This window comes from Choloepus didactylus, chromosome 15 (genome assembly GCF_015220235.1).
Source record: "Choloepus didactylus isolate mChoDid1 chromosome 15, mChoDid1.pri, whole genome shotgun sequence".
NCBI lineage: Eukaryota > Metazoa > Chordata > Mammalia > Pilosa > Megalonychidae > Choloepus > Choloepus didactylus.
The window spans coordinates 66,157,826-66,181,073 of NC_051321.1; the positions used below are offsets into that span (position 1 = coordinate 66,157,826).

The following is a 23,248-nucleotide window of genomic DNA, read 5'->3' on the forward strand; positions in this document are numbered from 1 at the left end:
AGAGGCCAGGGTTGGATGTCCCCTTAGGGAACTCCATCGATGGGGCCCCAAGGACCTTCCAGGCTAAGGAGTCATGTTATTAAATTGCTTTCTGTCCTGGCAGTGGCGAGGAGCATGAGCTGGAGGGAGTCTTTGGAAATCCAGGAAGCCAGAGATATGGAGGCAGTGGGGTTGTGAAGACAGGCCTCCAAAGTGGGGGCCTTCCACCCTGGAGTAGGAAGAAAGTATCACAAGTTCCATTGTTACCAATTTTTAAAAGAGAAATCTACACTGGTGGCCTTGCTCGGTCAGCCTTTTAGGCGATCACTTGTGTCACCATGTATGCAGGGTCTCTCATACTGAGGAGGGGTTGACAGTAGCTCCCATCTTTGTTTCCTGGGCCACTTTAAGCATATTGCAAGGTGTTAGAGTTTTATAACTGTCTGGCTGAAGTAATTTTATGGCTCATGTTATTGGCTTTAACTAGACTAACCATCACAAAATAGACAAATGACTTAGAAAAGATTTCTGCAACAACAACAAAACAACCAGAAACAAAACAAAACAAAACAAAAAAACAAAACCCACTGTGGATTGAAGCTAACACATGAATAAAGAGAAAATGGGAGTTCTGATATATACTTTTCCTATCCCTGGTACAAGCTATTCATCAGCCACCTCATGCGGTTAAAAGAAAACCTTATTAGATCACATCTAATAAGAAGTCAGAAAAAAAAATTAAAAATGAACAAGGCTGTATTGAATTCTGGCTTTACTTTCCATATCAATGATGAACTAATTCCTATGTGTACAGAGTGCCTTGAGATAATTAGCTAATGGTACTATGTGGCTACCACATTTAAAACTATTGCTTATTTCATTTTTATCTTGTTTTTATTTTAATTTTTATTAAGGTATACTTTACTAACAGTCAAATGCACAAAAAATAAGTGTCAGCTCAATGTATATTACCAGTGTATACCCCTGTGTAACTCTCACCCAGTTCAAGATATAGAATATTTCCATCACCTCCCAAATTCCCCTCATTCCCCTTTCTAGTCAATACTTCCCCATCCCCTTCCTGAGGGTATCATTATTCTGACTTCTATCACCTTAGGTTTGTTTTCTTGAACTTATTGTAAGTGGAATCATATACATGTAAACTTTTGTGCCGGGCTTTAGTGATTTTATGCTGTTGCATGTATCCAGACTTCATTTCTACATGATCTTGTATATAGAAAATCCTAAGGATTCCACTAAAAACTATTAGAACTAATAAACAAGTTCAGCAAGGCTGCAGGATACAAGACCAATATTCAAAAATCAATCATATTTATATACATTTGCAATGAACAATCCAAAAATGAAATTAAGAAAACAATTCTATTTACAATAGCATAAAAAAAGAATCAAATACTTAGGAATAAATTTAACACAAGATGTACAAAAATCATACTCTGAAAAATACAAAACATGGCCAAAAGAAATTAAAAATAGAAATAAATGGAAAGACAGCCCATGTTTATGAATTGGAAGATTTCATATTGTTAAGATAGTAATGCTCCCCAAATTAATCTTCAAATTCAAAACAATTGCTATCAAAATGCCAGCTGGCTTCTTTGCAGAAATTGACTAGCTGAGCCTAAAATTCATACAGACTCAAAATAGCCAAACAATCTTTAAAGGAGAACAAAGTTAGAGAACTCACAGTTTTTGATTTCAAAACTTAGTATCAAGCTACAATAACCAAGACAGTGTAGTACTGGAATAAGGACAGACATATATATCAATGGAATAGAATTGAGAGTCTAGAAATCCTCAATTTATGGCCAAGTGATTTTTTTCACTCTTTTAAAATTTTATTTTAGTTAAATATAAACAACATAAAATTTTCCTTTTTAAGCAAACAATTCAGTGGTATTAACTACATTCCCAAGGTTTTGTTACTGTCATCATCCATTAACAAAATTTTTCCATCATCCCAAACAAAAACTCTGTACCCATTGAACATTAACTCTATCCCTGGTCCCCTGGTAACCTGTAATCTACTCTCTATCTTTATGAATTTGCATATTCTAGTTATTTTATCAGTGAAATCATTTGATATTTATCCTTTTGTATCTGGCTTATTTCACTCTACATGATGTCTTCAAGGTTCATACATGTTGAACTTTATTCCTTTTTACTGCTGAATAATATTCCACGGTATGTATATACATTTATTTATGCATTCATCTGTTGATGGGCTACTGGGCTTACTTTCACCTTTTGGCTATTGTGAATAATGCTATGAATATTGGTATATATGGTCAATTGGTTTTTGACAAGAGCGCCAAAACAATTCAGTGGGGGAAATGAACGGGGGAAAAAGTAGTCTTTTCAACAAAGGTGCTCAGACAACTGGATATCCACATGCAAAAGAAGGAAGATGGACCCCCTCCCTCATACCATATGTAAACATTGATTAAAAATGGATCAAAGTCCTAAATGTAAGAGTTAAAATTACAAACTCCTAGAGGAAAGCATATGTGTAAATCTTTGCAACCTTGGATTTGTCAACGGTTTCTTAAATATGGCACAAAAAGCACAAGCAACCAAAGAAAAATAAATAACTTGGATTCATCAAAATTAAAAACTTTTGTGCCTCAAAGGATGCTATCAAGAAAGTGAATAATTGATCCACACAGAACAGGAGAAAATATTTGCAAATCATATATCTGATAAGAGACTTGAATCTAGAATATATAAAGAACTCATAATTCAGTAATAAAAAGGTAAATAACTCAATTTAAAAATGGGCAAAGGACCTTGTGCTGGTTTGAATCTATTATGTCCCCCACAAAATCCATGTTCTTTAATGCAGTCCTGTGGGGGCAGACTTATTAGTCTTCTGATTAATAAGATTAGGTTGGGACATTTGATTAGGTTGTTTCCATGGAGATGTGACCCACCCAACTGTGGGTAAGACCTTTTGATTAGATCACTTCCATGGAGGTGTGACCCTGCCCCTTACAGGTGAGTATTAATTAGATCACTGGAGTCCTTTAAGAGAGCTCATGGAGAGAAAGAGCTCAGAGAAGCTGAGAGAGACATTTTGGAGAGAAGCTAAGGTATGTAATCCAGATTTTGCTCCAGAAAAGCTAAGAGAGGACCCCCAGATGCTTAGAGAGAAATGCTCTGGGAGAAGAAGCAAGAATGCACAGGAGCTCAGAGAAAAAGGTGAGAGAAACAGAAGCCCAGAGACATTTTGGAGAAAGCCATTTTGAAACACAACCCAAGAGCAAAGGACCAGCAGATGACAGCCACATGCCTTCCCAGGTGACAGAGGTGTTCTGCACACCACTGGCCTTTCTTCAGTGAAGGTATCCTCTTGTTGATGCCTTAGTTTGGACACTTTTATGGCCTTGGAACTGTAAAATTGTGACCTAATAAATCCCCCTTTATAAAATCCAATCCATTTCTGATATTTTGCATTACGGCAGCTCTAGCAAACTAGAAGCAGACCTGAAAAGACATTTCTCCAAGGAAGATACATAAATGGCCAACAGGCATGTGAAATGATGGTCAACATCAGTAGACATCAGGGAAAGACAAATCAAAACCATAATGAGATACTGCTTCATACCCACTAGGATGGCTATAATAAACACTTTTTTTTTTTTTAAAGGACAATAACGAGAGTTGGTAAGGCTGTGGAGAAATTGGAATCCTTATACACTGCTGGTGGCAATGTAAAATGGTGCAGCTGCTTTTGGAAAACATCTACATTCAGCCTTCCACTCCTATGTATGTACCCAAGAGAAATGAAAGCATATGTCCATACAAAAACTTGTACATGAATGTTCATAGCAGTATTATTCTTGATAACCAAAAAGTAGATACAAATCAAATACCCATCAACTGATGAATGGATAAGTAAAATATAGTAGTATATCCATACAATGGAATATTATTTGGCAATAAAATAAATGAAGTTCTGAAACATGCTACAACTCTTATAAACCTTAAAAACATTATGCTAAGTGAAAGAAGCCAGTCACAAAAGACCACATATTGTGTGATTCCACTTACATGAAATGTCCAGAATAGGAAAATCTATAGACACAGAAAATAGATTAGTAGTTGTCTAGGGCCAGGAATGGGATGGGAGGATTGAGAGATGGTAGCTAAAGGGTCCAGAGTTTCTTTCTGGGATGAAGAAAATGTTCTAAAATTGATTTTGGTGATGATCTCTGTGACTCTACTAAAAAATCATTGAATGATACACTTTAAATGGGTGAATTATATGCTGTGTGGACTATAGCTCAAGCTGCTGCCACACACACACACAAACACACACACACAAAGAAAGAAATAGTTCATCATTTTATATTGCTGAGAAATATTCTGTTTTATGGATATACCACAATTTGTTTATCCACTCATCTAATAATGGACAGTTGGGTTATTTCCAGTTTTTGGCTATCACCAATAAAGCTGTTATGAACATTTGGTACAAATCCTTGTATGGACATATGCTTTCATTTCTCTTGGGCAAATACCTAGGAGTGGAATTGCTGAGTCATGGGGTGAGTGTATATTTAACTATTTTAGAAACAGTTTCAAATTACTTATATTATTTTACACTCCTATCTATCTTTTTTATGTCTACGTTTTATGCCTCTATTTTATGTGTTTTATCATGTACATATTGTATTAGTGCAGTAGTATGCATTGATAGTTATAGCTATACATTATTGAGATGCATGATCAAAACATTTTTACTAATAGGAGTTCATGATTCAACAAATTTTGTAGCCTGGGGCTAGGGGACAGTTGATATTGATAAGGGCCTGTTCAGCAGAAGGAATGGGGAGAGAGGATGGATTCAAGAGAATTCTTAGGTTTGGTTGTTTGGGTTTGTTGTTGTTGTTGTTCTTGAGACATATTAGTAGGTAGAATTAATAGGATTTTGTGACAGATTATTTGTGGGGCATGTGGAAGAAGAAGGAGCTCACTTCATTCTGGCTTCTGCTCAAATGTTCCATCCTCAGAGACACCTTCCCTGACCAGCCTATCTAAAATAATATCCCTGCCCTCTATTTGTTCATAGGGGGTGTCAGTTAGGATGAGATTTGGCCAGTTTAACCTGTGTATCAGAATGAGCTTTGTCTGGTAGTAACAGAAAACTTCAAGAGAGTAGTTGGGTAAATACATCAGAATTTTATTTTTCTCCCAATTTCTAGAAATCCGGAGGTAATCAGTGTGGGACTGATATGGGGCATCTTGGCAAAAGGGACCCAGGCTTTATTTTGTTTTATTTTGTTGCTTTTTTTGTGTGTGGCTGCCATTCCCAAATTCATCTCATGGTCCAAGATGGCTACTCATCTCAGTAAGTCTGTATTTCAGCCGGCAGGAAGGAGGAAGGAGGAACGGCCAAGAAGGGGGAGAGGGGCACAATAACCATGTCTTCAGGAAGGCTCCTGGAAGCTACCATGAAAACACTCACTTTCGTCTCCTTGGCCAGAACTTGTCACATGGCCACATCTAGCTATGTGGGAAGCTGGGAAATGCAGTCTTTATTTTGGAGGACCTGAATTCAGCTAAAGATTGGAGCCTTTATAAGTTAGGACAAAAGGGAGGTGGATACTGTGGGTAATAGCTGTGTCAGCTATACCCTGCTGTATTTTTAATCCTAGCACCTGACCTAATGTATATTTAATCGTGATTTGTTTATGTCTGTCCTCTCCATCCCTCCAAGAATGTGGGCAGTACTCTGTCTTGGTCACATTTGTAGTATTGAGAAAAACACCAGGGCAGATTAGACGCCTCCCAAATATTTGCTGAGTGAATAAATGTCAAGGTGGGGAATCCAGAAAAAAAAAAAAAGACTAAGAAGAAGAAAACGACTTTGAGAGACATTGAGTTTCAGGTGCCTGTGGGACATCTAGGAGTTGATGTTCATACACAGTTAGAAAAATGAGTCTGTAGCTTGGGAGAGAGGTTGGAGCTAGAGATCTTGATGAGGAGGATGCTTTGGGAAGGGCACCTTAGGGCGGACTCATAGCAGACCACGAGAGAGGAGAGTGCACTGAGCCAGCCAGTTCAGCTGGATCCACCAAAGCCAGGTGCCCTCATCCCACTCCACTGGGAAGGACAACTGCTTCCAAATCCCCCTTACACTCCCCTCTTGTTATCTGGATCTGCCTTGCTGCTTGGCTTCAGAATGTCCCTTTAAAGGAGACTCTGCAGAGCTGAGGCCCACTGGCCATGCTGTACAAATCTAACCAAGGCATGACTGGGACTTTCAGCAGGGAGGCTCCCCATGCGCGTCCTTGGATCCATTTGTGACTGAGGTTTCACTAAACAGAGTGAAATAAGAGAAATAAGGACAATATGGTAAAATGACTGTTTCACCTCCTTGGAGTGGCAGGGTGGACTGGTGTTTAAGAGCACAGACTGGAGCCAGACAGTAGCCGCATGACCTTGAGAATATCACTGAATTTCCCTGTGGCTCAGTTTTCTCATCTATAAAACAGGGATATTACTAGTATTGACCTCCATGGGCTGGCTGTTCTGAGGTTCAAGCAAGTTAATATAAGTGAAGACTTTATTTAGAACAATATCTGGCATAGAGCAAGTTCTACTTAAATGCTAGCTTTTATTATTATAAAGCCATGCATGTAGTTTTAAAAATGTCTATTGAGATTACACCCTTTTTACTTCTCTGGGCTAAAACATCCTTTCCCTTAGGAAATTATGGTAATAGGAGATGGAAATTATAATTTAAAAAAATATCCTTTCTTGGCCAAAGAAAAGTCAGTACCTGATTTTTGTTTGTTTACATAAAAACCTGGGAAATCCTACAGCCTAGAGCCCCTGCCCAGGTGTTGATTGTGGACTTGGTGAGAGCTGTTTCCCTCTATATTTGGGTGCCAATACTAGGGGGCAGGATTGGGGATCTTTCATTGGCCTGTGAATGCAGTTGTGTGTGAGCACTGGGGAGAACAATCCCAGGAAACTCAGGGCCACCAGAAGGGTGATTTGTGATTGCTCTGGTTCAACAAGATGTGGGCTTCCTTTGGGGAAGGAGCTCGCCTGAGATAAGATAAGGGTGGAATGTCCAGGAAGTCACAAGGTGAAGCTGGGCTTTCCTTGGCTCCCATGTCCTGCAGGTTTCTCTGGCCCACAGGAACTGCCATCCCCAAAGGGACATAGAAGCCTTCTCAGCACAGAAACCGAGAAAGGGGTCTCTGGTTGTCAGGTCCTCTGGGAACCACGGTGAACGGATCAGGGTTGGGCAAGTGACAGGCAGAGGCTTTTATGGTACTTGACAGGGTGAAGCAAGAGAGGCACCTAGGGTGCAAGATTTAAATGGCACAGCTCTTGCCTTACCCTAGTCCCTGCCCTAGTCCCCGAGGCCTTCTGCCTGTAACTTCCAAGCATCAGGACTTGAAGGTGTAGATGCTTCCACGGGCCAGTCAGCAGTGTCAACCAGGGAAGAGGGCAGGCTGGGTGGGGTCCTGGCCTTCCACAGAGAGCAGTGGCCTTCGATTGTTGCCACTTGGTAACTTGGGTCCTCTGTAGCTCGATCTTAGATGCCAGAAACCTGGATTTCGAAGTGAGAGCTCCTATTTTTTATTGTTGGCCCATGAGGTGGGCCGAATAAGGTATGTTAGAGGCCACATTTTAGCATTGTGGTTGCCAGTTTACAACCTCTGTTACAATGTTGCTGGAGGGTAGAACTTTGGGCAAAGGAAAGACCAAGAGGGAAAGGCTGAGAAAGTTATTTTACAACTCCAGCCACTCTAGGGGCTGTGCCTTCTCAGGCAGGCAGCAGAACTCTCTGCAAAGCGGACAAGAAAGTCACGGTTAAATTTCAGCCCATTACACTCCATCCCCACAGAGCCACCAGCGCCCTGGAGGAACCGCCTTCAGCAACGTCCAAGAGAGGCCGCTAAAAATATTATGGTTTTATTCATTGCTGAAATTTCCTAAGGATGTTCCTGTGGAAAGTCAGTGTCTAAATCAGTGGTTCTCATTTCTGGCAGCCCCTGAGTCATCTGGGGAATGTTGAAAAAATGTCCAGACTGCACCCCAGGATCAATTCAGTCACCACCTCTGGTGGTGGGGCCTCGGTGTTGGCATTTTTCATAGCCCTCCAGGTGATTCTTTTGTGCAGCCAGGTTGAAAACCACTGATCTAAGTAACAGAAACACTGGGTCAGGATCCCTTCTGTCATTTCTCTTTGGTTTGTGCTGAGCAAGATAGTCCCAAATAACTGTCAGGGTTGCAAGATGTTGCAGTGGTTTGGGCACTGGACTGAATTTTTTCTTTCCTTACTCTCTTTGAGATCTTAAACAAGCTCTATAACCTCCATATCTCATTGATGATTAAGTGGAGATAATGATATTTGCCCTTCTAACCTCCTCGGGCTGTTAACAGGAGAAATGAGGCTATAAATGAGAAACTGCTCTGTAATTTGCCAAACATTATACAAACATCTTGCTGTGAAGAGTGTGCTCCTGTCTACTGGGGGTAGAGCTTTGATCCATTGGAGAAAATGTCTGGAGTAACACTCCCAGTGCCATGGGTGGGTCAGATTTCAGTCATTTCAGACACTCTGCCTTAGCTGCAGCCTGTGTTCTCTTACAGGCAGGAACGTCTGGCAGGGTAGAACCTGGGGCACTGACTGACCCCCCACCACTATCTCTACAAGAGGTCTCCGTGTGAGAGCCACTGGAATGGCAGCAGATGCACAGAGGAAAATCCAGGGGATTTAAGGGGAAGGGTATGGTCATCTGGAGGGTGAGGGAAGGAGACCTGTGGCACTAAGGAGATCTTTGCTGCTCTTTCTGAGGATCCAGGGAGTAACTGGCAAGTGGGCATAGCTGGGATCTATAAGCTCTATGACAGCAAAAAGAGGCAGAAAAATGTGAAATGCATGAGGTGGTAATCGGTATGACAGAGGGAACACAGGCTCAGTGGGTGAGCCCCGGGGTGGGGGCTGGGGTGGTACCAAAGAAGTGCAGCATGGCCTCTGGCCTCAGGAAGTTCTGTCTGATTGGAGCAGATAAGACAGGCCCCCCAGAAGACAGTAACCAGTATCAGGCAGGCTGTCATGACTCAGTGTTACTTATCTGCGGCACAGGCTGCCGTGAGGGTTTGGGGAAGGACGGACAGAACTCTGGCTGGGCATCAGAACTGGGTTTGTGTCCCAGCTCCAAACTCTACCACAACCTGAGGCTGGGAAAGATGGCTCACCTGCTGTGCCTCAGGGCCCTCGTCTGTGAAGAAGAATATTGGTCTAGATCTAGATGGACTCTAAGCACAGTTTAAGTTTGCCCCATAGAGGTTCTGAGGCCTGGGAGGCTGGGGTGAGTAAACGTGGTCAGGGAGGGCTTTCTGGGGAAGGTGGGAGAGCTGGGCCTTTGGTGAGGGATGGGTAACTGGTCAGGTGGAGGTGAGCAGAGAAGGCAGGGCAAGCAAGGAAATATGAACAAGGGCTCAAATGGAAAGGACCTGAAGGGTGCCAACGACTATGGGAAACTGGTCTGGCCTGGCTGTGGCCAACAGTGGAAGGAAAAGATAAGTAGGAAAGAGGGTTGGATTAGAGAAGGCCTCAGAAACCAGGCAGAGATGTTTAAATTGGGTCCACTGGGAAGGAAGGGGGCTGTTGAGGGATTTGGGCAGGGTCAAGATGTGATTAGGCTGCTTTTTAGCAGGATTAATGTGGCCTGGTGTTTGGAATGGCTTGGATGGCAGGAAGCCAGGAACCAGGGAGGATAGGCAGAAGACTCGTGTACTGTTTCTGGCACAAGGTGATGAGGACTGGGGATTGGGAGGAAGCAGTGGGTCAGACCTGGAGGCATTTCTCAGGAACTATTGATAGGCCTTGGGGCCTGGCTGCATTCAGAGTGTGTATATGGGGGGTGGGGGGGTGGGGGGGGAGGAGAAGTGAGTCACCTTGAGAAGAAGCTGCTTTCTCAAAGGCCAGGGAAGAGAAAGCAAGGTAGGTTTCCTGCCTGTAGACGGAAGTTCTCAGGGTAGTCTGGTCATTTGGGGGGTCAACTTCTCCCTGGCTCCATCAGGCTCTGATATGAGATCACAGTTGTAGTGGAGGCTGGGTTAAGGGCACGCTCCTGATAACTGTACCCGGCTCATTCCACCTGCCATGTGCCAGGCTAGTTGGGGGAGACAAAGCAATTAGCAAAACATGGTCCTTGGCTGTCAAGGAGCTGCCAGCCTTGTGAGTTTTGTAGATTCACATTTGTAGGACTCAAATCAGATGGCACTTGAGAACAACCCATCTTGTTCTTATTCACCCAATTTTGCTTTATGGTCATGTAGGCAGTATAAGTGCTTGATGGGTGCCAGAAAACCTCTCTATTCTTGGCTTACAATAATATTCAAGATCCAGGTTATGTGGGGATCAAAGCTTAAATAATTTTAGGGAACCTCCTTGGAAACAAATTAAAAATTCCAAATACAAAGTTGCTAGGCCCTCCCAAGGCCTAGAAAAAGACAAATTCAAGTAAGTAGCCCTTATTAGCTTCATGGTCAATCCTATGATAATGCCTGCCATGTACTAAGTGTATATTATATACAGATATTTTATTTATAGTATTTGTAGTATTTCACAAGCTCAGGCTCCTTGCTCAGAGCTGTTACTCAGGGTGCCATAGCCATAAGGCCAGTGAGTAGGGGCTGCACTCTGGACCCAAGGTTCTGGATTCAAAGGCCTGGTTTAGCTCCTCCTTTTCAGTTGGTGCTGGCAGCTGTCAGGATCTTAGGGTTCCTAAGGAAGGTTGTCCTAAGATGTAAGTCATCTCCCCCCTGATTCCAGTGTACTCCTGCTAGGCCTGGCCAGGGGCTCCCAGGATATAGGGCTGGATTAGAGGTGGGCACTTGGGTTCTGGCACTCTCCAAGCAACACATGGTGCAGCCCTTCATTCCAGGATATTAGCCTATTAGCCAAGGCCCCCAATCCACCATCTCCACAGGGCAAAGGGGGCCCAGGAATGTGGCCTATTTAGGCAGATGTAGCTACATACAACTGGGAGGACAGCAAAACCCAGGAGTGAGCAGACTGCGAAGACACAGAGACCCAAGTTCCAATCCCAGATGTACAACTTCCTGGCTGTATGAAGTCCAGCAAGGTCTGTGGCATCACTGGACCTCAGTCTCCTTACCTGTTGAAGCAGGAGAGTAACCACGCCTTTGTATTTTTGAGCTTGATACATGGCATCTTATAAAGCAGTAAAGCTCCTAGTAGTGTTGGCACACAGAGCAATCAATTTTAAGAATCCCATGGTCTTCATTAGTCCTAGTAGTAGCATAAATACCTCTAATTCTGCAACCCCCTTTTCTTTAATTTTGTATATATATACATCTCACATAAAATTTGTCTTTTTAACAACTTTTAAGTGTAAATCCAGTGGCATTAATTACATTTAAAATGTTCTGCTACTATTACTCCCCTCCCCTCTCCTTTGAAGCTGAATGGTTTCTAGGGATCCCTCCCCCCACCCCCAGCTAACTTCCTGTACACACAAACGGCTCTGTTACAAATATGGCATCTGGGAAGGGAGCCTGAGTTGTCCTCCAAAGTCTGAAAGGCCTGGGTGCCCAAGAGGCCTGCACCCCAGGTCCCGCCCAGCGGGCAGTTGCCTTCACGGAGAGCCGCAGGAACCGGTGACTCAAGGGCGGGCGCTACCGGGCGTCGCACTGGGTTGAGCAATGGAAATCCGCCAGCCGGAGATTAGGCCAGGAGGGCGGGAGGCGTCGCAGCGCTCACGGGCGGGGTGGAGAGGGGCTGATGCGCTGTGGGTGAGGGCCAGGAGGGGCGCCGCGCTCCGGCTCTGGACTCCCAAGAGCAGGCAGGCACGGCGATCGGGCGTTGTCACGGGCTCTCGCTTCCGCCGGCACAGGCCTGCTGGCTTTCCTCGTCCATTTCTGCAAACTCCCTCGCGGCGTCTCCCTTTTCTGAGAACTCCCAGGGATGAGGTCTCGTTTCCGAGGAAGGGGACAGCCCACTCTAAGCTGTCCCAGTGCCCGCAGCAAACCCTCCCGGGAGAGCCCCGCGCCTCCCCCGCCTGCGCCTCGCCGGCCCGGGCGCCGCCACTCGAGACCGCGCGCGCTGGAGAGAGCCTCCCGCCACACGCGCCGGCTCCCTACGTGGGGGACGTGCAGGGTGCCGCCCGGCTTTGGGGGATTTCGCCGCGCTCCCCGCCCCCTTTCCGGCACGCGAGGGAGCGGCCGCCGCGCCCCCCTTCTGGCGGGCGAACGCCACCGCCCTGCGCTGCAGAGGCGCGCCGCAGCCAATGGGCGCGGAGGAGGTGGGCCGGCTCGCGGCTGTCACCCTCCCGGGGACGCGAGCGCGGAGGGAGGGAGCGCGCGGAGCCGCCGCCGCGCCCCGGGCCGTGGGGGAGGAGCCGCGTGAGGAGGAGGAGGAGCTGCCGAGCAGCCGCCGGAGGACCACTGCTCGTCCCGGCTGCGGAGGACAGACGCCGGCCCCACGCCTGCCGCCCCGCGCGCCCGACCGCCAGCATGCTCGCCGCGCAGCTCCTAGCCTATTACTTCACCCAGCTGAAGGATGACCAGATCAAAAAGGTGAGTCCCCGCCCGGAGCCGCCGCCCGGCGCCCTGGCCGCAGCATTGCATTCCGGCATCCGCTCGCAGTCGCCGCCTCCATCCACCCGCTCCCATCCTCCCCCAGGCCAGCATTTGGTTGGCTTGCAGGGCGGTGGGGAAGGCTTCTCGCTTTGATTCTCTCCGGCATTGTCAGTGTGTGTGTGTGTGTGGCGGGGGGTGAGGGGGGGCGGCCGACCCCCGAGACTGGACTGCTTGCTGCAGTGTCCTTGAAACGGGCTGTGGATGTCAGATGGCCCGTGCAGGGAGGTGGCTGCGTGGGGACCCGCTGGCCCAACTGCAGCGCTGATGTGGAAGGGTCCGAGCGCCGTGGGCGGAGGTGTGATGACGGAGATGCTGGGGAGGTGAGCGAGTAGCAAGCGGGGGTGCTGGCTGGAGGCCAGGCATCCCACATTTGGGGGTCCCGGTGGAGGGCGCTGGGTGTCCTGAAAGGCTGTCCCCCCGGGCTCTTCAGCTGCTTTTGCAGCTGCTCATTAATCAGAGGATGAGGTGACCAATCTGGGTGACCAGCCCGGCTTACCAGAAGCGGGAAGGGCGGGGAAGCCACGGGAAACTTTGCTCATAGGCCTCAGGTCTGGAGCTGCACGTCTGAATGGAATTTTTTTATTCCTCTACGTGACAACTCTTCCACGCTGTAATTTCCAGCCAGCTCGTGGAGCTCAAATAAAGAGACCCTGGTCGTTTGAGTGGGATGTAGGCCCTGACACGTTTGTGACATGTATATATTTGTTCACAAAGACATCTTCCTACCCTGAGATGTTGCTGCCTTTGACATATGTCTAGATTAAAATATTGTCCACTGGCAGCTTTCTGCCGGTTTTGCTACCAAGTTTTCAAGAAATAGTCTAGACTGTAGGGAAAGATGCTCATTTTTATCAGTGCCAGGCCTGGCATGGGCTCCTGACCCACCCACACCTGATGTGGGTGATGTTATTGCTCAGGCAAATTGGGATGCACGAACAAAGTCTGTCTGCTGGCGAGAGGCAGGAGCAACAGGCCTTAATTTTCTGCCCTGCAAGCCGCAGGATGGCTGAGCTTTTTACATGCACCTAACACCACCCTCTTCTACTGGGTAGACAACAGGCCTGCTGAGGGTAGTGACCTCATCAAGGTCACCCAGTGAGTTAGAGGCAGAGTGAGGGCAAGGACTCAGGGTGGGGACCCAGGTCTCCCACTCCCTCCACCAGGAAACTGGACCAGATTCCTCCTTTGGAAGTCCGAGGGGGAAGTGCTTGGAGACAGAGCCCCCCGGGCTGCTGCCTGGAATCCTGCTTTGGAGACAGGCCTGGGAATCAGTTCTGTGAATTCAGCCGCTCTCCACGGTCCATCAGGGCTTTAAAGGACAGCAACTGTAAGCTGCCAAAGTACGGGATGCCACGCTTGCACCCGTGGAGCACCCTGGAGTTCCCTTCTGGCCACTGAACTCCAGGAGGAGTGAGTGCCAACGCTTGAATTTCAAAAGTTTTCTTCAGTGATATTGTGCATCAAGCTCTTTCCATTCCACAGTGGGGAGATTAAATGTGGCGACAGATCTCCCAGTACTACAAGGCATGCCCAGATCAGGCCTCTGAAGCCAACAGACATTCCCTGCCCTCCTTCTACACTGTAGCTCAAGACAGCAGCCCGGGGTTGGGGGCGGGGATGACCTTGTAAATGTCCAGCATTCACTTCCACTGTCACCTGTGTGACCTCTGGCCCCTCAGGGTGGACGACACCCCTTGGAGTCTCTTTTGTCAGGCATGTACTGTCTAGTGCGGGCCCCCAACGCAGCTCCCCTCAGGCAGTCTGATTCACATATTTATTCTGTCTACCAGGCCCCTGTAGGTATTTGTGTGTCTGACTTCTGAGTCACTTGATCCTTAAATCCTTCCTCCCTGTGACATTGTTATTCTGACGTGACATCCCCTCCTCTGGGCCTCAGAACCTTGCCGGAGGTGGGGCTTGAGCTCTGGCCAGATATTGTTTGTCAAGGAGATTCTTAAAAACAAGATGGCTTTCCTGCACCTCAGCAAGGACTTCTTATGCCATGCCTGCCACCCCATGGGGACCCCACTTGATTTAGCCCTCCAGCCCCAGGGCAGCTCCCTGGGACAGCAGGTCTCAGAGGCAGACCTGGCATCCCCTCCTTCCCCCTCCCCCCTACACACACTCCACCTGCTCTGGGGAAGCGGGGAAAGTTTTGGGATTGTTCAGAATATCGTGGTGATCATGACAGGGGAATCTTTTCTCTCCCCATTGCCCATGAGGCACATCAGTAATTCAGTATCATAAAATATATCCTGGGTTGAAGCAGTTAAAACGTCTGGTTTCCAGGCTTGGGGCCCCGTTTTCCTGACCACATCTAGATAATATTGGTTAATAGGGTGCTGTGAAAGTGATGTCCTGGCATTAGGTTTGCCTAAAGCACAAAACATAAAATTTCCTTTCACTCTTCTAGTGCTCTTTAGAGGAAAAGAAGGCACATATATTCTTGTGAAAGATTCCATTCATGAGGGTCCCAGATATTTGCAAATTCTGCAGCTAGAGCCTGGGTCCTCTGACCTCAAAGTACTTTTAACATGCATCTCATCTCGCCAGTCCCTTCCACTCAGCTTAGCCATTAGGGACCTGGGGGAGGAGGGAGGATTGCAGAGTGGTTTGTTTGGTTAGGAAAAGGAGGTGGGTTCAGGAAGGGCAGAACCTGGCCTCTAAAGAGAGGCTTGACTTCCTTTCTTCTGGGGTTGTCAGAATGAAGAGCAAACGCCAGTGGATTTTCTCGGGATCTGATCCTGGGACCCTGAATAATCCCTGTCAGGCAGGTGAACAAACAGGTGTGATTTGTCCAATGGCCAAACCCAGGAGTCCTCCAGTGGCCCAGGAAGATGGGGGAACATGCTTAGCAATTAAAGGGTCCATTTCCTCTGAAGTCATATGCCCCAATTGCAATCATAAAAAAAAAAAACGCCCTTTCCTTATTGCTCAGGTTGAGAGAGATGAGATTCAGAAAATTATGAAAAATGTCTCGTCCACCTTTCTATCTGGTGTTGTACAAATATCCAGTGAGATTGTTGCTCCTTGGTGGATCTTCATTTCATAATCCCCGTCCCCTCTACCTTTGATGTTACCAGGGGTTTGATAATTTCGGAATGTTGTGAGGGAGTAAACTGGGAAAGTGGGTGGGTGTGAGGGGCTTTCACATCTGGCCATGCTGCTGTCTTCCCACGTTCCTGCTGTTCTCCTGAGAAGACATGGGCAGCTTTCTCCCAAAAAAGACTGATTTGGCTTGGCTGCTACTGGCTCCGTGGATGCCTGCAGTCAGGGGTTCCTGGCTGAGGGAATTAGCCACTGGAGTCAGCTCCTGACTGGATAGAGAGAGGCAGCTGCGCACCTCTGTCCAGGACGCAGGCGTGGCCAGGCTAACGGCACCGGCTTATTGAGCAGAGACCCTTAGGATCACATCTGATCACTGGAACGCACTCCTTTCTTCAGAACTGTTCATTGAGTCCTTTGTTATATGCGAGGTACCGGTGTAAGTTGGGGCAACAACTAAAAAGCAGGCAGAAATGGCCCCTATTCTCATGAAGCATAAATACTGGCTGTCAGTTGTGATATGTGCAAAGCATAGACTTCTACGAGAACATGTAAAATGTGGGGTGGGGAAGGATCAGATCTGGGGTGGGGAATCACTATTTTAGTACCCCCTAAAGCCAAGCTCTAGATATTGGCCTGTTAAGCTGACCCTTCTCCCTGCCGCCAGACCTTGGGGAGGTGGGTGGAGGTTAGTCTGGTTGGGGGAAAGGACAGGCACCCCCTGCCTTCCAGCCTGACGCACCCCTAACACCGGGACTGTAGGACGCCACTTAATATAAACTGGGTCGTGTTCATTGTATCTGATCTTAAAGAAAAAAAGAAAAATAACTAAAAGCTTTAACTCACTGATGGGTTTTTACTTCTGAGAATAACATTGATTTGTAAACAGTGCAAATGGAGATATTATACTTAGAAACTTTGTAAGGTAGAGCCAAATGATACTAACAAAATGTAATTTTGTTTTCTCTTTAGGCTTTCTCACTTTTTAATGGTTGTTTGTTATCTCCTGAGCAACCTGAAAAACTTTATGGGTGTCATGTCAGGTATCGATAATCATTTTATAATATAATATAATATGATGTGATATGATATAATATAAATTATATTTTATTATATTATGTTATATTATCTCTGTGTAACAATACACACAGATATAGTAACATACATAAGTGTGTGTTGCTGAATCTTTCAAAAACCTGATTGGGGTTGTCAGGACACGAAGTGTTATCCCTGCCTTGCGTGCTGCAGATGGAAGGCAGCGATTTTATTCTCCATTTAGAAATGGAGACTGGAGGCCCACTCAGAGGAGATAAGTGACTTTCCTAAGGTCACAATGAAAATCAGGAATGGGATCCCTCTACTTTGTTTCCTTTAGGAGAAAAATCCATCCCTGCTGATTTTAATGGTTAACCTTAGAAACTGTATTTTAATTCTCTCCCTCACAAATTGATATATATGAGTTAATTTTTTATTATGGAATATTTTAGGTGCATAAAAAATATTGAGGTTAATATAACAAACACCTGTGTACCCACCACTGAGCTTGAGAAATAAGACATTCAGACACCATTGAAGCCCCTTTTGTACCTGTTTGATCCCATCTGCTTCCCCTCCCTCCAGAGGTGACCTCTGTCCTGAATTGGGTGTTTATCATTTCCATGTTTGTTTTTATACTATTGTTACATATGCATGTGTCTTTTTTTAATAACAGTATAATTTCATTTATATAAAATTCTAGAAAATGTAAACTAATTTATAGTGAAAGAAAGCAGATCAGTGGTTGCCTAGGGATGGGAGGGGAAGAAGGTAGGAAGGAGTAGGAGGGATTACAAAGGGGCATGAGGAAACTTGGGGGGATGTTCACCCTCTTGATTGTGGCAATGGTTTCATGGGATAATGCATATATCTTTAAACAATGTATAGTTTACATGGGTTTTGAACTTTTATAAATGATACCATTCTGTATGTATCCTTCTTCAACTCACCTTTTTTAATTCAACATTATGTTTTTGAGATATTTCCATACTGATCCATGTAGCTGTTTCATTAATTTAAACTGCTCTATGTTCTCACATTGTGTAAATAAGTCACAATTAATTTATCCATTCTTCTGTTGATGGACGTTTGGGTTTCTAATTTTTCAAATTACAGACAGTGCCCCGGTGAGCCTTCTGATGCATCTCTCCTCTAGCACATAGACAAGGGCTTCTGCAGGCGTGTGTGTGCGTCTTCCCTCTTCCCATTTACAAGACTTTGCCAAATTGCTGTCCTCCCTGGTCCTGGCAGCTTACATTCCCATCAGAAGTGTGTGTGAGTCCCTGTTGTTCTGTGCCAACCCTTGGCATGTTCGGACCTTTAAAAATTTTAAATAGATAATTTTTAAAGAGTCTGTTTCTTTTTGCAGTCTTTTCCATTCACTTTACACCATTCAAGCTTAGTTTAAAATCAGCCCATTTCTTAATTTACCTTATCAAATAGAGCCCTTGCTGTCAAGTCTTACTGAGTTAAGCGGACAGCCCTCACCATGGCCAGCTCCACTGACTGCTGCTGAAACATCGCCCAGTTCTCATGGGTGGGGACAGATGCAGAGAAAAGTCGTATGATAACTCCCTGTGGCCCTTTGGGCTGTAGTGTGAATCTGTTAAACTTTTCTGGGAATTAAAACACTTATATTTGTTTGCTTTTGCTTGTATCCTCTCTTCCTGGGTGGATCCTACCCCTGCAGACTTCTCTGTCCCCTAAACATGCCTCACTCTGTTCAAAGAAAACTCCAGCCAGCAGCCTCTCTCAGACTATCTTCCATAAAAGGAGAGGGTAGCTGTATCCCACCTTTCCCTCCCTGCTCTGTACAGGGAGCACCGAAATGGGGAGTCACGGCCCAGTCCTTTGCAAACTGAAGCCCAGTGGTCCCCATGTGAGGAGGAAGATGGCGGCTCCCGTCCATCTGGACCCCAGGCTTGGATAGGGGCTCACAGAAGATGAGCCCTGGAGGGGACCTAGAAGGAAGGGAGGTATTGAACGCCTGCCCTTTTTTTCTTAAAATACTTCTCATTTAATAATTATTAGTATTTATACTAATTGAAGCCAGCATGTCATGCCCGTCGCATTTATTGCCAGATACTGGGCTGAAATCTTCATGAGCCTTATCTCGCTGTGTCCCCCCAGGGCTCCTGTGAGGTGGGCACTGTTATGACCCCCACTTTTGGATGAGGATGCTGAGAGTCGGGTGTAAGCGGTGGAGTCAGTGTTTAGACCTGTTAAGGCCGTGGGCAAAGTCCCTGCTTCTCTTGTTTCTCATTATTGAAATCTAATTCACATACCATGAAATTCACCATTTTTAACCATTTTAATGTATACAATTCAGTGGTTTCTAGTACATTCACGAGGTTTGCAAACATCACCACCATCTAATTCCAGAACATTTTCATCACCCCAGAAAGAAACCACATAGACATTAAGCAGATACTCCCTAGTCCCTGGCAATCACTAATCTGCTTTGAGTCTCTATGGGTTTGCCTGTTTTGGACATTTCAAATCATACAGTAGGTAGCCTTTTGTGTCTGGCTTTTCGCTTAGCGTAATATTTTCAAGGTTCATCTATGCTGTAACCTGAATCAGTACCTCCTTTTTATGGCTGAATAATATTCCATCGGATGGCTGTATCACATAATCTATTGATGGACTCTTGGGTTCTTTCCATCTTTTGGCAATTATGAATAATGCTGCTGTGAACATTCATGCGCAAGGTTTTTTCTCCTGGGTCTATACCTAGGTGTGGAATTTTGGGGAGGACCTTGCTTTTAACCACCTTGATGGAGGCTGCATCATCTCCATTAGAAATGAGGGGAATGAGGCCCCCAAGTGATGAAGTGACATGCGAATGCTCACATTGCTCGTTAGTGATGGGGACAGGGGCACTTCTGTGTCCTCTGACTCAGTGTGCTTGCCACACGCCCAACTCTCACTTTGCAGTTTAGGGAAACTGAGAGCCAAAGACGGAAAGAGCTGGGGTGGGGTTGGGGTCTGCAGAGTTGAGCTCAATCTTGTTCCTCCCCAACTCCAGCTCATTGGCCTTTGCTAAATCTCCCCTCCCCTCCCCTCCCCCACATCTCCCAGCTGTCGGTGTTGACCAACAGCTTCCACTAGGGAAAGATATTCCTTCAAAAAGTCAGTTACAGTGAGGTGTTAGGAATTTTCCCTCTTGTGTTCAAATCCCTCCCTGAACCGTTTTCACATGACCCTACCTGCCCCCATCCTTGTTTTCCTTTAAAAGAGGACCCCCATGGGGGCAATTTGCCGGAAGACCCCTAATGCTCCCCACCCTGCAGTGCCCATTCCCGGGGGCTGTTCTGGTTCTCTCCTTGCGTCTCTCTGCCTGGCCATACTGTAAGCAACTGTTGATTTTATCGATTGATTGACACATGGGGTTTGCCTTCAGCCATATTAGTCAACCTGACCTCATTTCTCTGATGTCTCCGGGTGCCTTCTAGGACTCTCTTTGGGTGGTGGGGTGAATGGACTGGGAGACCCAGGTTGCCACTGTAATAAAGACACCACCCCACATTTGCAAAGTTCTGTGCCCTTTACAAAATGCTTTCATGTGCTTGACTTGGTTGAGTCTTTCCAGCAAGCTTGGATGTAGGCATTTCTTCCTGCATCTTAATTATGAGGCAAGCGAGGCTCAGCAAGTGGAATTGACGTGGTGTGGGTCCCACATCCAAAAAGCAGTGGGCCGGGGTGGGGACCCAGGACTGCCTGGCCCCAGAGGGCATCACCAGGCATGGAGAGCTGGGACCCCAGACTCCCGGTGCAGTGCTCAGTCCACTACATGGCAGCAGCCTCGGGGTAGGAGCTATCCCCTGGGGGCTCCCATGGAAAGATGAGTCTGGAAGACCGACTGGCATAGTTGCCAGCCAGTTACAGGGGACTGCAGAGCACTTGAAATGTGGTGAGTCTGATTTGAGACGTCCTGTTAAGGGTAAAATAGACACAGAATTTCAAAGACTTTACATGACAAAAAGAATATGAAGTACCTTATTAAACTTTTTTAACATTGATTACATGCTGAAATAATATTTTGGATATATTGGGTTAAATAAAATGGTCATTCAAGTTAATTTCACCTGTTTTTACTCTCATGTGTGGCTACTTGAAAAATGAAAATTCTGTATGCGGCTTGCATTGTATTTCTGTAGGACAGCACTCTGCTAGACAGGGAGTTTTATTTAAATGACTGGATTCCTGAGGGTCTTTGGGCCTCAGTTTTCTCAGCTGTAAGACTCAGAGCCTGGAATCCATTATCTCTAAAGGACCCCTCCAGCTTCAGCAGAGTTTTTGGGTGGCTGTCAAGCTCTCTGGGCCTCAGATTCTTTATCTGTCAGATGAGGTTAATTAATAAGAATTAAATTAGAAAATGGATGTGGAAAACACTTTGAAAGTATATGGAGCTGTACAAATGCCAGGTGTTATCATCATTATTCACCCAGAACACTTCTGGAGGCATCCTGAGTAGCTAGGTGGGGGTTGCAGCTCTGTGGGTGGGAGAGGGCAGGTGGCCAGCCCCCCAAAACTGAGGCGGGCATCTTGGTGCCATGCTGCCTTTGCCTCCAATTGTGCATGAGAGCTCAAAGGTTCATGGATCACTCGCATGTCCATTTTCCCACTGCCAAATGGGTTTCTGAAAAGCCTGCATTCTGAGGAATCCAAAGTGCCGTGGAGCTCCTGTGCCCTCCATATGTGAAGGCGAGAGGGCGAGTTCTTCATTATTGCTGTTTTACTGATGGAAAAACATGGGGATGGAAGTGACTTGCTCAAGGTCACAGAGGGAGTCATTGTGGCTGGAGGAGGTCTTTTAACTTGTAGCCAGGTCCACTGTCCCCACTGAAGCCCTGCCAGGGGCAGGGGGAATGGGACAGGGAGTGAGCAGTATTTGCAAGGGCCTTGGGGTCTGGTTGTCCCATAGTGAAAGTAAAACTGCCTGCGCTTTCAATCCTTCTTTCCCTCCTGTCTGGAGGTGCACAGGACGCTGGGGATTGCAAGTGTGGAGGCTGGCCCTTCCCAGGCCACCCAGGAGGAGGCTGAGAATTCAGCCTGTTGTTCTTGCCATGCCACATTCCAGGGTTGTTCTGTTCCCCGTGAGGGCACGGTGCCTCCTTTATTTTTAGCTAGTTCAGTGTGACAGCTTTGTTCTTGTCCTGCACAAGGGCTTGGTCACTCACCATCCAGGAAACTCCTACTTACGGGTGTCAGGGTCACCAGGAAGCCCTTGTGATCTTAAGGTCCTGGCCTTATCTGGATCCTCACAGCCAGAGGCATCTGGGGAGTAAGGGAAGGAGCGCCCCATTTGGAGATTCTGAGCCAGTGCTGCTCAGGGTCCTCCGTGTGAAATGTGGTGGATAAAGGCTGCCTTGCTAACTGCAGATTTGGATCATGGTGGGTCCAAGTGTGGGACCTGTCTTCCGTTCCTGGAACCTCAGTTTCCTCAATATCAGGGATCCCGTTTTCCCCATGATTTCCTCAGTATCAGGGATCCTGTGTTTTCCCCATGATTTATTATGAAAAGGCACAGAGTTGTACAAACAGTACATAGCATGTAATAGGCGCTAAGCATATGTTCAATGAAACTGAACAACAGTTCAGAAGCATAAGTAAAATTATGGATAAGGCACTGAAAGATACATATGGAGCTTGAAAAAGAGACTGGGGAAAGGGAACCTCCCAGGTTCAGCACTTTCAAGTGCTTACGGGATCATTTTTGCTTCGGTGATGTTCATGCCCAGAGCTTTCACTTGGGAGGCTCTAAAGTGGCATTTATTTTCCTCTGGTGACTTTCATGTAACCCAGCAGTTTCAGGGAGACTTGGCTAGGTGTGTAAGAGTCCTGATTGTCTTTAGGGTCTCTTGTGTTCCTCTGGGCCTAGGCTGTGCAATGGAGAAGTCGTGAGGGGAAGGAGAGGGTTAAAAATGCCTGGAACTCACTGCACAGCATTGCCACTGCACAGGTCACCACGAGGCTGAGGTGAGCTGAGGTGACGGGCCAACGCTGGGGGAGAAGGGCTGGGCCTTTGGGGGAAGAGGAGTCCCTGGGCCTTATCTGGGCCAACAAACCCTTCTGGAGACCTCCCCTGGTTAGGGCCAGCCCAGCCAGGCAGCCACCCAGCACCATACTGAGGGCTTTGGGGACACAAAGGGCCAGAAGGCACGAACCCCACGCTGCTGGTACTCGCGGCCTAGCAGGAGATGCAGACCATGTGCCTGAGGCCGTAGTGCCGGGAAGAGGCTCTCCCGCAGCGGCGTGTCCTCCAGGGCGAACGATTTCCTACATGGTGAACACCCAAGGCCGAGGGGATGCTGAGGAGAGGATCCGACCGCGTGGGTGGGGCGGACCATGGCCTGCGCACTGGGGGAGGTGAGTTTAGAGGTGGCTTCAGGTGAAAGAAGGAGCGGGGGACGGAGAGGCCTCTGCGGGCTGAGGGAGCAGAAGACAGGGGATCTGTGAGGAAGGAGCTTTGAGGGGGAAGAACCACTGTCAGGGCCCCACACTGCCCGAGGGGGAGGTACAAGGGTGCTGG

General features: G+C 46.7%; 1 protein-coding gene across 2 annotated transcripts in view; it reads left to right on the forward strand.

The window, feature by feature from the left end:
• The first annotated feature begins 9,141 nt into the window (after window positions 1-9,141).
• Window positions 9,142-23,248, forward strand: part of HK1 (hexokinase 1) — a 76,606-nt gene continuing 62,499 nt past the window's right edge. Inside the window, exon 1 of one of the 2 annotated variants that reach the window (XM_037804248.1) lies at window positions 9,142-9,335. In XM_037804248.1, coding sequence (XP_037660176.1) covers window positions 9,276-9,335 — 60 coding nt within the window. In that variant the 5' untranslated portion in view covers window positions 9,142-9,275. Of the gene's footprint in view, window positions 9,336-12,391; window positions 12,571-23,248 lie in introns of those variants that run through there. The other variant, XM_037804247.1, reaches the window with a different exon arrangement.